The sequence below is a fragment of the Corvus hawaiiensis genome, chromosome 10 (genome assembly GCF_020740725.1).
Source record: "Corvus hawaiiensis isolate bCorHaw1 chromosome 10, bCorHaw1.pri.cur, whole genome shotgun sequence".
NCBI lineage: Eukaryota > Metazoa > Chordata > Aves > Passeriformes > Corvidae > Corvus > Corvus hawaiiensis.
In genome coordinates this window covers 19,073,580-19,085,151 of record NC_063222.1, presented here as the reverse complement: position 1 = coordinate 19,085,151, position 11,572 = coordinate 19,073,580, and the positions used below count along the sequence as shown (strand labels likewise).

The 11,572-nt window shown below is 56.8% G+C and overlaps 1 protein-coding gene across 3 annotated transcripts; it reads right to left on the bottom strand.

Annotated features, from left to right (window-relative positions):
- Positions 1–2,192: 2,192 nt before the first annotated feature.
- Positions 2,193–11,211, bottom strand: PTMA (prothymosin alpha). Of its 3 annotated transcripts, none has more exons than XM_048314417.1 (5): positions 11,061–11,211; positions 6,881–6,952; positions 6,109–6,205; positions 3,485–3,558; positions 2,193–3,066 (listed from the first exon to the last, which is right to left on the bottom strand). In XM_048314417.1, the coding sequence occupies exons 1-5, from the start codon at positions 11,103–11,105 to the stop codon at positions 3,019–3,021; spliced, it is 336 nt and encodes a 111-aa protein (XP_048170374.1). In that variant the 5' UTR covers positions 11,106–11,211; the 3' UTR covers positions 2,193–3,018. The 3 variants fall into 3 exon arrangements, with proteins under 3 accessions (XP_048170374.1, XP_048170376.1, XP_048170375.1); XM_048314419.1 differs by having other exon boundaries at positions 6,115–6,205; positions 11,061–11,210; XM_048314418.1 differs by having other exon boundaries at positions 6,109–6,202; positions 11,061–11,209.
- Positions 11,212–11,572: the final 361 nt, after the last annotated feature.

Below are 11,572 nucleotides of genomic sequence, written 5' to 3'. Positions count from 1 at the left end.
AGCAGGACGGGCCAGGTGGCAGCGCAGGATTGGCCGGTTGGCTGAGCTGCCACATGGGGATTGGCTGGGGCTGGGATCCCGGTGAGGGTCCATGCACTGAGCTGTGCCTGGCCTCAGCCCCACTGCTGGCACTGGCAACACCAGAGCACCCCTGGGGTCACAGGGTGGCAGGGGCAGCCAGAGCCACTGGGACCAAGCAATGAGAGGGTAGACATGGGGTGCAGAAACACCAGGGCACATGGGGACAAGGGAGTGGGGTTTGCTCTCTCCATCAGCAGTGGCTGTGGGGGCTCACACAGCCGGGTGCAGACCAGGAGCTGTAGGGCTGGGGGTCCCTCTGACCTACCCACACAGCCCTGGCTGCTCCATGCCCTACCATCATCAGTATGCCCACCTGGGAGCCTGGGGGCAGCCTCCAGTTTTACCCCACACCAAAATGTGTGGGGTATGACCTGAGACCACCAGGTTTTGGGGGGCTGCAGGGCAGGCAAGTCCTTCTCTGCAATGGGGACAGTAAGGCCACTGCTCCCCCAAAATCTCCACCCCCTGGGCCCTCACATCAGCTTTGTGTGTGCAGGGTCCCCACATTTAGGGACACCTGGAGCCAGCTCTTGTCTATGCAGCTGCAGAAGCTTATTTGAATAATTTGCCTTGCAAATCTACAAGTACCAGCTTGAATCTTGCACCGTTGGCACCCATCCCATCAGATCCCATCCCATCATGATGCAGGAGCCAGGCATGGGACAGCCATGGTGAGGACACAAGGATGTGGATACAACTCCCAGCACTACACAACAAGGCCCCACCCAGCAGCATGGTAACACTCAGCAGCACCATTTGCCACTCCCATGTCACATCCCATGGGAGCACCGGATAACCAAACCTAGCACTGCCTCCAGCTCTGCCACAAGCTCCCAGCACCCAGGCAGGGCTGTATAGGGCCTGCAAATCAAAGGCAGTAAATCTGATAAGCTATCAGCCAGCACCACGATTAGTTGGATAATTAAGGACAAGAAGCCAGATTTTGAGCTTATTTGCTACTGGTATAAGTACAAAGTAACCTGGCTGGTCCCAGCGATCAGGAGGTGCCGTGACCCTCGCACCCAGTGCATTAACTGCACATTGGTTCCTCTTTTTTAAAAAAAAAATGTAAAATAGGAATCATCTCCCAGCATCTGAACACTGACTGCTGGGATTGCAGTGTGAGAAGAGGAAACGAGACCATCTGGTGAGGCTTTGGCACAGCCTGGATCAGTAAGAGAAAGGGGACTCCCCGGAGCTGGGGTGAGGGTTTGGGAGCACAGATACAAAGCAGGTTCTTGCAAACGAACTCCACACACCTGGCAGAGCAGGCTGAGCTTTTCCAAGCTCCAATACCCTGGAGGAAGGAGGAAAAATGAGTTAGAGGAAGGTTAGCAGCAAAGCAGTAGAGGCTTAGGCTAAGTTACAGCATTTTTGTTTTGTTAGAGCACACAGACAAATCTGAGCCTGTCTCCCCGGAGTCCCATCACCAAACCTTAAGCTTGGTACCCCAGAAGTTGCTGGGCGACCAAGGCAGTCTGGAGCATCCCCCCAGGACCAGTTCTGGCTGACTCCAATCCCTGCTGACACTGGCTCCTGCCCCACTGCCAGCAAAGCTTAAACAAGCCCCAAGGGAGGGAAGGCATTTATGCAGCCTGAGCTCTCCCCACCCCACAGCCAAGGGTCAATCACCTGCAGCAGACACTGCAAGGAAGGATTTTGGGGATAGGTTTCTCCTCCCCACTACACAAGCCAAACAAATCCCCAATGAATTTGGCTGCAGACAGGAGAACTGCTGAGCAGCCCATACCCAGGCCCCCCACATTCACTGTCCATATCCCTGACAGTTTCCCAGTCTAACCCCTCCCTACCACTTGCCAAGGGCAGCCAGAGCATGCAGGACCATGCAGAGGCCATGCTGGGGATGCTGGTGCAGCTCTCCACAGGAATATAGCCATGGAAAGACTCTGCCTCCCCTACCTCCACAGCAGCAGGGGGACAGGATGGCCCACAGACCCTCCCCATCAACACCCTGCACCCCTCTACCCCTCTCTGTCTTCCCAGCCCAAGTCCAAAGCAAAGAAAGAAAAGGAGAGAAAGAAGGGAAAGAAAGAAATAAAAAACTAAAACAAATGAAAACTAAAACAAAAAGCAGCAGTTGGGAGGCAGCCTTGTTAGGACAACTCAGCAAAATAAAATTCCGGTTTATTGTTGGACAACATTGTTTCACACATACATCAAACAGGCCAAAAAAAAAGAAAAAATAAAAATAAACAGCAACTTCATAGACAGAAAAAAAAAAGAAAACTTTTTTATCTTTGGCCTTGCCACCTCATACAAACCACGATCTATGGTACAGCTAAAGTACATACACAAAAAAAGTTACTGGAATGCTCAGAATAAGATTGTAAATTTTTTTTTTTTTTGCATTTTTGTCTTTTTTTAATTTTTTTTTTTTACAAGGTTTTGTTTTATTCTCCTTTGAGATAATGGTTTGGGCCTGGTCACACCACAAGTAAAGTCAGAGATAGGTAACAAGAGAGATATACACTTCAAAGCCCCCCTTTTGGTCAATCCGAGATCACTTAAAAATGGCGGACCTCCTAACAATATGTACAAAAATATAAAATGTAAATAAAAAATACAAACAAATTCTCCTTTAAAGTACTTTTAAGAAAGAAAGCAGGGCCTTGAAGTTTTGGTGCTTGGGGGGAGGGGGTCTGTGGGGGAAGGGGGGTTTTTCTCTCCCCGCTAACGGGCGAATCATTTCCATGTTCGTTGAGTGGCAGCGCCGCGCTGGGGGGCGGGGACGGGGTTCACTCTACTTGGTGAGGATGACCACGGCGGAGGGGGGAGGAAGGGGCTGTGTGTGGGAAAGGGGGCTGCAACAGGAGTCCCAAGGGGGGACTCAAGGGTGAAGAGGACGCGCTGGCCTTTTTTGTTGGTTTGTTTTCCTCCTTATTTAAAAAAAAAAAAAAAAAAAAAAAAATTTGCTGCCTAGTCATCTTCATCGGTTTTCTGCTTCTTGGGATCGACGTCGTCATCCTGAGGGGAAAGCAAAGCCATCAGGAGAGGGAATGGGGAGTGGAGCTGCTGGGGGCAGGCAAGAGTTTCAGGTCCCTCTCCTGCCTTGGGGGCAAGGTCAGAGCACCACAGGTGTTGTTCCCCCACCCCCCAGGCAAGACCCTCTCTTCTCAGGGAGCCCCTTGGGTGCCCCCACCTCGGTCTGCCATGAGCATGCCAGGGCTCCCTAGCCCAGGGCTTCACTCAGCAGGAGCAGACACCCCCCTAACCAGGCCAGTGTATAAACGGAATTGGGCTGTGTCCCTGGGGAGACATGGGGAGCACACAGGCAGAGCATTCCAGCCCCAGAGCTAAGCCCAGCCCAGCCCCTCTGGCCCCACTGACACCCTCCCCCCTCCCAAGCCCTCTGGGGACACGTATGGCTGCCTACTCTTTCTACCTCATCATCCTCAGCTGCCCGTTTGCCTGTGGCTCCCTCAGCTTCATCGTCATCATCACCATCCTCTTCCTCACCTGCAGGGAAGACAAAGGGAGGAAATGTGAGACCCTCTAGGAGGGTTCCAGTACCACACACCTCCCCTCTGGGTATAATCCTGGCTCACCCCCACACTGCGACATCATGTCCCATCTCCCCAGGTGGCACAGACTCTGCTCAGGACAAGAGGTGACAGAGGACACACTGGCTTTCTGGGCATCCCCCACTGACCTGACCCACCAAAGGGGAAATAAGGATTGGCAGCCTCGAGTCTGGTTCACACTGCATTTGTAACACAGACAATGGGATGGCAAAACCACTACCTACCACAAGTGCCGAAATCACAGTAAAAATGGGGGGGAAAAAAAGGGAGAGGAAAAAACTCTTTCTAGTGGCTGCTCTGCCTAACCACTCCAGATTACTTCTGCTTCCCTTCGCAGCTATTAGTCCATCTTTAATGAGTTAAGAGAGCCAGAACGCATTAGTTCTGAGTCAGAACACTTTCTAATTATCAGAACAGCAGACAAATGCTTCCAACTTATCTTACAGCCAGCCAGTAGAATAAGCAGCAAGCTCTGGGCTTTGACCCACTTTGAGCTCAAATAGGCCAGTGGATCAGAACAACTGAGTCAATCACCTTTGGCCACTTTTGGGGGCTCAGGGGCAAGCCCACAGGCAGAACAGCTTCTCAGCTGCTGAGACGAGTCTCTTGTGTAACAGGAGACCCTACTAAAACTTAGAGAGTGTTAAGGCCAGTAAGCTGGCTTTAAACCACTGCCACGAGCCACACGTATGGACAGCCGGGGGGATTAAGGTCAGCCCATCCTCCCTTCCCCTCTCCTCTCCCAGTGTGTGCCCAAGCTGTGGCATGGCCCATGCAGTGGGAAGGGCCAAGATTAGCTCCCAGCGATGGATCAACACCCCAGCAGCCATCACATGCACTGGGTCGGCCAGCAGGTCAGGTGACATTGCCAAGCTGATTGGGAGCATTTTTAGTTCTTTGAGCTGCTTTAAGCAAAGCAAATAATGAGATGGGATGGAGAGATGCGAGAGGAAAATATACCCTCAAGCTCTCCTCTGCTGTCAAACTCCGGGAGTTTGGCTGCAAGTCTTGGCTAAAAAAGCTGATGCAAGCTGGACTTGCTGCCTTTAAATCTCTCTCCTGCAGTGCTCAGGTGCAGCTCTCAGGCAGGGATCGCCCGAGGGCAGCAAGCACGGACAGAGCCCGTGCCAGTGGTCAGAGCCTGTGCCGGATTCCCGCAAGGCATCGGCGTCTCCAGGCACCGTGTGCCAAATCATGCCTGCACTCGGTGAGCTGAGAAGAGCTGGGCTGGCACTGCGGGACCAAATCTCCCCAGGTTTGTCACAGCAGTATCCAAGCAACACTTCCACCCCACACACACGCCTGCAGCACACATATCCTCCCTGCTCCTGCCCAAGAGGAGCAGGGAGAGCCAAGTATTCCCCTTCTCTTCCACCCTCAAGTAGGGTTGGGGGTAAATGGGCTCAGGACAGCACAAAGCAGTGCTGCACCTGTCCCCAGGTAGTTAAAACTACAAGTTAAAGAGGGTCACAATTCCCAGTTTTCCTAGTGAGCCAATTCCTACAGAAGGGCATAGCAGCTGGTGAGAAAGTGCTACCCCCGAAGGAGGTGGCTTTCCCAGCTCACACTCTGAATAAACATTGGTTTAATGGTCATTAAATTTCCAGCCCTGTCCCTATCTCCCAAAACTAGCCATCAGGTTAGTAGGTCAGCACGTAAACCAAAAATTGACAGGGGATTAACCTAGTAACAGATAATCAGGGGCCCTGAGTTCATTTCAGCATAACAAGAAAGGTTTTCTCCCAGCCTTAACAAGCGATAAAAATAAACAATGTTATTCATCCAAGCAGATCTTGGGAAAAAAATAATAGCAGGGAGGGTGAGAAGTGATTCGGCAAGTCACTGCTGCCAAAACCCACTTCCAGGCTGGGTCAGGTCAGGAAGCAGAGGAGGGCAGGGAAACACAGGACATTACAGACAGAGAAGGTTCAAAGGAAGCCTATCTACTCCAGCTGGAGGAGCAAGGGAGAGCCACAGGTTCCTCTGCTCATTTCCATATGGCATCCAGCCTGGGAAAGGGCTGGGAATGAGGGCTGCATGGGCCTCTCAGCACACTGCTCCATGAACAAGGATGGTGACTTGCCCTCTGTGCCAAGCCATAGCCACCCAGGGCTGTCCCTGTCCCACTGGCCGGCACTGGTGTCTGCAGCAGCGGCTGTGCTCGCAGGAGTCAAGGGCAGATTTTACTACTCGCACGGAAGGGCTAATGCGCTTATTCAGCGCCGCGGTACGGTGCCGTCTGGCCAGAGGGAGGGAGGAAGGAATCTGCCCTCAACCTGCTGGAAAGGATTCAAGGCTGACTTCACTCCCAGCATTGGTGGCTCAGGCAAGCAAGGAAGAAGCGAGCCTGGCTGGCGGGAGCTCCCTGGCCGCAGCCGCGAGGGGGAGATGCTGCTCTCCGCTTGCCTCCGCGTCCCGGGAGCCTGGTATCCAGAGCAGGACACTGCCGTGGGATGGGAGTGGGGGGGGGAACAAACAAAGTTACCATCACCCTCTTCCTCCTCATCCTCTTCTTCACCACCTTCCTCCTCCTCTTCGTCTACTTCATTGTCAGCCTCCTGCTCTCCGTTTTCCTCGTTCTCCTTGGCAAGACAAAACATCACTTAAAAAAAATGCACTGGGGAAGGGAGAAGGTGGAAGAGACATTCAGCACAAGTGTGTGCTCCCACCTTTCCTGCCGAAAGCAAAGCACCAGCCCACCGGAGCCCCAGGCACACATCCCGCTTCCTACCTGCCTCCACACAACCCAGACAGCCCAGGCACAAAGGATCAAGCCTACAGTAACTTGGGGCTGCAGCTTTGAGACAAAACCTGCAATGGCTTTCATGACACGTTGAAATGTGGCACAGTTTTCCCCCAGCATGTTAAAATTAGAAAACCAACCAGTTAACATGTACACGATGTGTTTCCCAGCTCGACTGGTTGTAACATTGTAAATCCTAGTGGCTTTTAAAATTTTTCTCCTCTATCCCTGTCTAGGGAAGAGGTGGTACTGGACAGCCTCACACGGCTGTCAGGAAGGGAATCCGAGCCCGGCCCTTCTCTTCTGCACACACAACAGCCCACAGGCTGGGAGTGTCTGCATAACATGAAGCGCCAAAGGCTGGAGGGCTCTGCAGCACTCAGTGCTGCCATTTACAGAGGTCCCCTCTCAGCAGAGCTAGGGACAAACTTGCAGCAAAAGCAAGAAGACAGAGGAAAACAAAAAGGCATTGGTATAAGGACTGCCTCCCCCAGCAGATTGCAACCATACTCACAGCATTGCCGTTGGCCGGTGCATCTCTGCCATTTTCTGTTTCTTCAACAACTTCCTTCTTCTCTTTTAGATCCTGGAAGGAGCAGAAAAGCAGAGAAGTCACCCCGATTCCAGGTGTCTGGGTCAGAGAAGCTGCAGATCAGGTGTGAAAAACACAGTTTGAGAGCAGGAGCTGGTTTCTCTTCACACAGATTTGTTCTGCGATTTGGTCGCCACGTTCTGGCTCCTCCTTGGGAACGGGAAAACATGGGGGCGAATCTCAATCCAAGTCAGCCTTGCCAGAGCAGCCATCTAAAAAAGAGACTGCTCTGTTTCACCTCTGAGCTCCCAAACAGACAGAGCTGGCCGCCTGCATATGCTCAACAGCAGCAGAGCTGGCTGATTGCCCATCTTAGCACAGTCCACACAAGCTCCTGCAATGCCATGGACAGCCGGCAGCCCCATCCAAAGGATGGGCTCTGCCACCCCGGGGCTGCGGACATCCACAGCTGCTTGGTACCTTCACAGCAGGAACAAATCCCAGGGACTCATTAGCAGAGGCTGTGGTCTCTGCCCTGCCTGGGAAAATCATACAGCAAATATTACATGCCTGGTCTTTCTCACAGCAGCAGAGAGGAGGCTCCAGCATCCAGCTCGCAGCTTAAAGTGTAACAGGATGGGGTGGGGGAAGAAGTCTATTTTTACACTGCTCCAAGAGCAGTGCCTGGCTAGTTCGGTTCAAGCCTCCACCGCAAGCAGAGGGGGAGCTTGTGTGTTTTTGCTATTGATCACTGTCAAAATGTCATGCCAAGTCACTCAGCAAACAGTCTGAAAGGATCCAACTTTATGTTCCCGCATAAAGAACACTTGGATTTAACACTGGCATCTCTGCTTGCATCCTCCTCCCCTTCTGTTCCTCCATCAGCTGGAGCGAGATCCTTCAGCACAGTGAGCACTACCCCAGCCAAAGAAAGCAGGGAGGCCCTTCCCCAGGGCCAGCAGCACAGCCACAGCCGGCTTCGGCAGCAACCATGAGGTGTTTAAAAGTTGCTGGAAGCTCCTGCTCCGCTGTGGTGGCTTCTCCCTCCCCCCGCCTGCCCTTTGCGGCTGCTGCGCCGCCCACGGCCAGCGAGCAGGCACTTTCACTCCCAGGAGCCACTGCCTCGTGGGAACACAGCAGGGAAGAGCATGGCCCTGGCCCTGCTAGGGTGCGATCACTGCTCCCTTCTGGGAGGGTTTCTACTGCCCTGCAGGCTGCTCAGGGGAGGCAGCAAAGGCATTTTAGACTAACAGGTTACTTAAACACACAGATGCTGTTTCCAGAGGCACCCACAGGCTGCCAGTGCACTGAGAAAATACTTTCTCTGGAAGAAACCTTTGAGGGGACAACACCTGTTGATCAAACCTCACCTATGCAAACCAACCCAGGAGTCTGGGTTAAAACAAACACACAAGCTCCCTCCTCCTTTCCCTGCTCACACACAAATCCCAGGCCACCTCCTCCACACTGCCCAGTTCCACCACAGTTTTACACTCTCAGTGGCTTCCACTGCCCTGTTTCCTGGAGACTGATCACAACCATTTGGCCTCTCGTGCATCACTGGGCTACAGCTGCTGCCTCACACCAGGCACATGAGCACGAGGGCGACAAAGCAGTTCCCAAGTTAAACACAGAGCAAGTCAAGCAGTCAAAATTTCCACATCTCACCCTGCCCAACATTTCTTTTTAAAACGAGTTGTTCACAAAACACAAGCAATTCTCCCAGTGAAGGAACAACTTATTCTTGGGCATTTTAGCTGGACAGATCTCCAGCCTTGACCTTTCCCGCATCACTGAAAATGCTCTCAATTTAACCAGCATCACGATGCCAGGTTATGAAGTTTGTGCTAGCAACGGGGTTGCAGAGAGCATCACGGATTCTCCCTTTTCCTTTCCCAGTCCAACACAAATAGATGTGCACAGAAGCCTCCAGACCAAGGGCCAGTGCAGCAGCAGCGCTGCTCTGGCACCAAGACTGGGACACAGCCTCTAATTATAGGTGTGTCAGGGCTGTTTGTCTATGGAAAGAATAGCAGCGGTGTACAGTCACACACCACCAGTCCCGAAAGCTCTACCTTCTCCCTGGCCCTGCTCTCGGCAGGATCCCGGTGGGAAAGGGGGGGGGGAATCGGGACCCGGGGACGACAGAGGGGCCGCCGCAGCCCGCGCCTCCCGCCGGCAGGGGGCTCACCCACGCCGCCACGCGCGCGGCCGCCATTCAAACTGCGCGCCACTCTCCGCGCCCCGCTGATTGGCCGGCGGCCAGCGCGGCGCCCCGCGGGCTGCCGGGAACTGTAGTCCCGGCGGAGGCGGCGAGGCGGCCTCCGGCTCCCAGGCCTGCACGTGGTGGGCGCCCCGCGGCACCGGCCGGGGGCGGCGCCCGGGCGGGGCGGGAACCCCCTCCCCCCCCCCCATCCCCGCCTCCCGGGAGCGCTCCGGACGGCGAGGCGGGACGAGGGCGAACGGCCCCGGTGCCTCCGCGCTTCTCGGGGGGGGGGGGGGGGGGGGAGGGTCACCTTGCCGCCGTGCGTGCCTCCGCCCGCCCTGCAGCGCGGACCCTTGTCCGCTCCCAGGAGGGCGAGCCAGAGACGAGGCCCCTTCCCGCACGCGGTAAAGGGCAGGGGAAGGTTAACGGCAAACTTGGCCCCGTTCCCCGGGGGAAGGATGGGGATCGACCCGCCTCGCCGCTTCCCGGCAGCGGGAGAGCCGGAGGCGGCGCGGACCAAGCCGCGGCCCCGGAACGGAGGCAGGGCAGGCGGGATGGGGGCATGGCTGCGGGAGCGGGAAACAGAAGTGAAATCGAAATCTGCCATAAACGGCGTTTTGTTGGTTGTTTTTAATAAACCCTCCTCCCCGTCAGGTTTTTTTTTTCCCCTCCAGCCGCGCTGCCCCCGGGAGCGGTGCGACCTGGGGCCGGCCGGGGCACAGGGTGAGGAGGCCGCCGGGCACATCCCCGCCGCCTTCCCACGCACCGGCCAGGGCCGGGTCCCCCCGCAACTTTTCCGGCCGCGGCCCAGGGCTCAGCAGGGCGCACCGCAGCCGCTCGGGGAGCGCAGTCCCTCCGGGGAACGCTCCGCCGTGGCTCGCAGACAAAGGCGTGCGCCGGGAGCCGCAGCGGGGACTCCCGGGAGAGCCTCTCCCGGCTGGTACCGGCGCTCCCCAACCGCTTCCCATCACCTCTAGCAGCGACTCGTGAAGTTATCCCGCTGCAAGGAGCTTGGGCCAGGGCCGGCGCCCTCAGCCCCGCCGCCCCAGCGCACCGGGGCATCTCCACTGTGGGGGTGCCCCCATCGGGGTAACTCCAAAAATAGTAAAAGCCCCCCCGGCACAGCTCCGGAGCACCTTCTACTCCCTCCCACCTCCGAAATAGCAACCCCCAATTCGGGGCAGTTCCTATACCGCAAATGGCCCCCTCCTTCCGGGGGGGCAACGCCGAAAACGCAACTGCCCCGCCACCACACACACACTCCAGGGGTAACACCGACACAGCAGACGCCCCTCCCGCATCAACCGGGTGCAACTCCGAAACAGCAACCGCCCGCCCACCCCGCTTTTCAGCAGCAACTCCACAAACAGTCACTGCCGCCCCCCCCCCCCCCCCCCCCAACCCTCCAGTGCGTGTTGCGGAGCGCTTCCCCCCACACCCCCCCGCAGGGACGGGGCCGAGCGGGACACAAGTTTGACGGGGCTGTCAAGCTCCCGCAACGCGGAGTGAATGAGCGAGCGCTGCCGGGTGCCGAGGCGCTGCCGTGCATGTCCCCCCCCCGGCTCCCCGAGTCCCTCCGCAGCGGGACGGCCAGCTGCTGTCCCCAGGAAAGGCGGGAGGGAGCGGGGCGCGGAGCGGCGGGGCTCGGCAGCACCGGCAAAGGCGGCGAGCACGTTTCCCGCACGCTGTAGACAAAGGAACAGCGCTGGCAGCCCCGCACAGCGAGCGCGGCGGCGCCGGCTCCACTCCGCGCCGCGCCACCAACTTGAACGCGAGAAACGGAGGGGAAAAGGGGAGAAAACAGGACGCGGGACGGGCGGGGAGCACAAAAAATTTAAAAAAAAAAAAAAACACAAGAGGGGAAAAAAAAAAAAGCCAGAAATCGCTCGAGCAAAAAAAAATTAAAACACGGGGATGAAAGCCGTAGAGCGCAGCGCGAGGCGGCGGGTCGCTCACCTTGGCGGAGATCTCGGCGCTGGTGTCCACGGCCGCGTCGGACATGGCGGGGGCGTGCGGGGCTGTGTCGCGCGGGGCTGCGGCGGCGCGGGCGGGCGGGCAGAACAATGCCAAGATGGCTTTGCGCGAGCCAGTGGGAACTCACGCGGCGCCGCCGGCCCTCTTATAGAGCCGGGGGGCGGCGCGCGCGCTGCCCCGCGCCGCGCCCCATTGGACGCGCGCGCCGCGGCCGCCGGGCGCCCATTGGCCGCGGCGCAAACAATGGGGCACGGCCGCTTAAAGGAGCCGGCGAGCGCCGCCACTGCGGCGATGAGTGGGGTCCGGTCTCAGCGTGGCGGGCGCGGAGGGGAACAGGGCCACGCCCCCCCGCGCTACCTCCGCCCCCGCCGCCTCCGCCCCGCCCCTCCCGCCGTGTGAGGCGGCGGGAGGGGGGAGGGGGGGGAAGCTCCCGCCGCGCCTGAGGAGGGGCGGAGGGGAAATAATAAGAGTTAAAAATAAGAATAATAACAGTA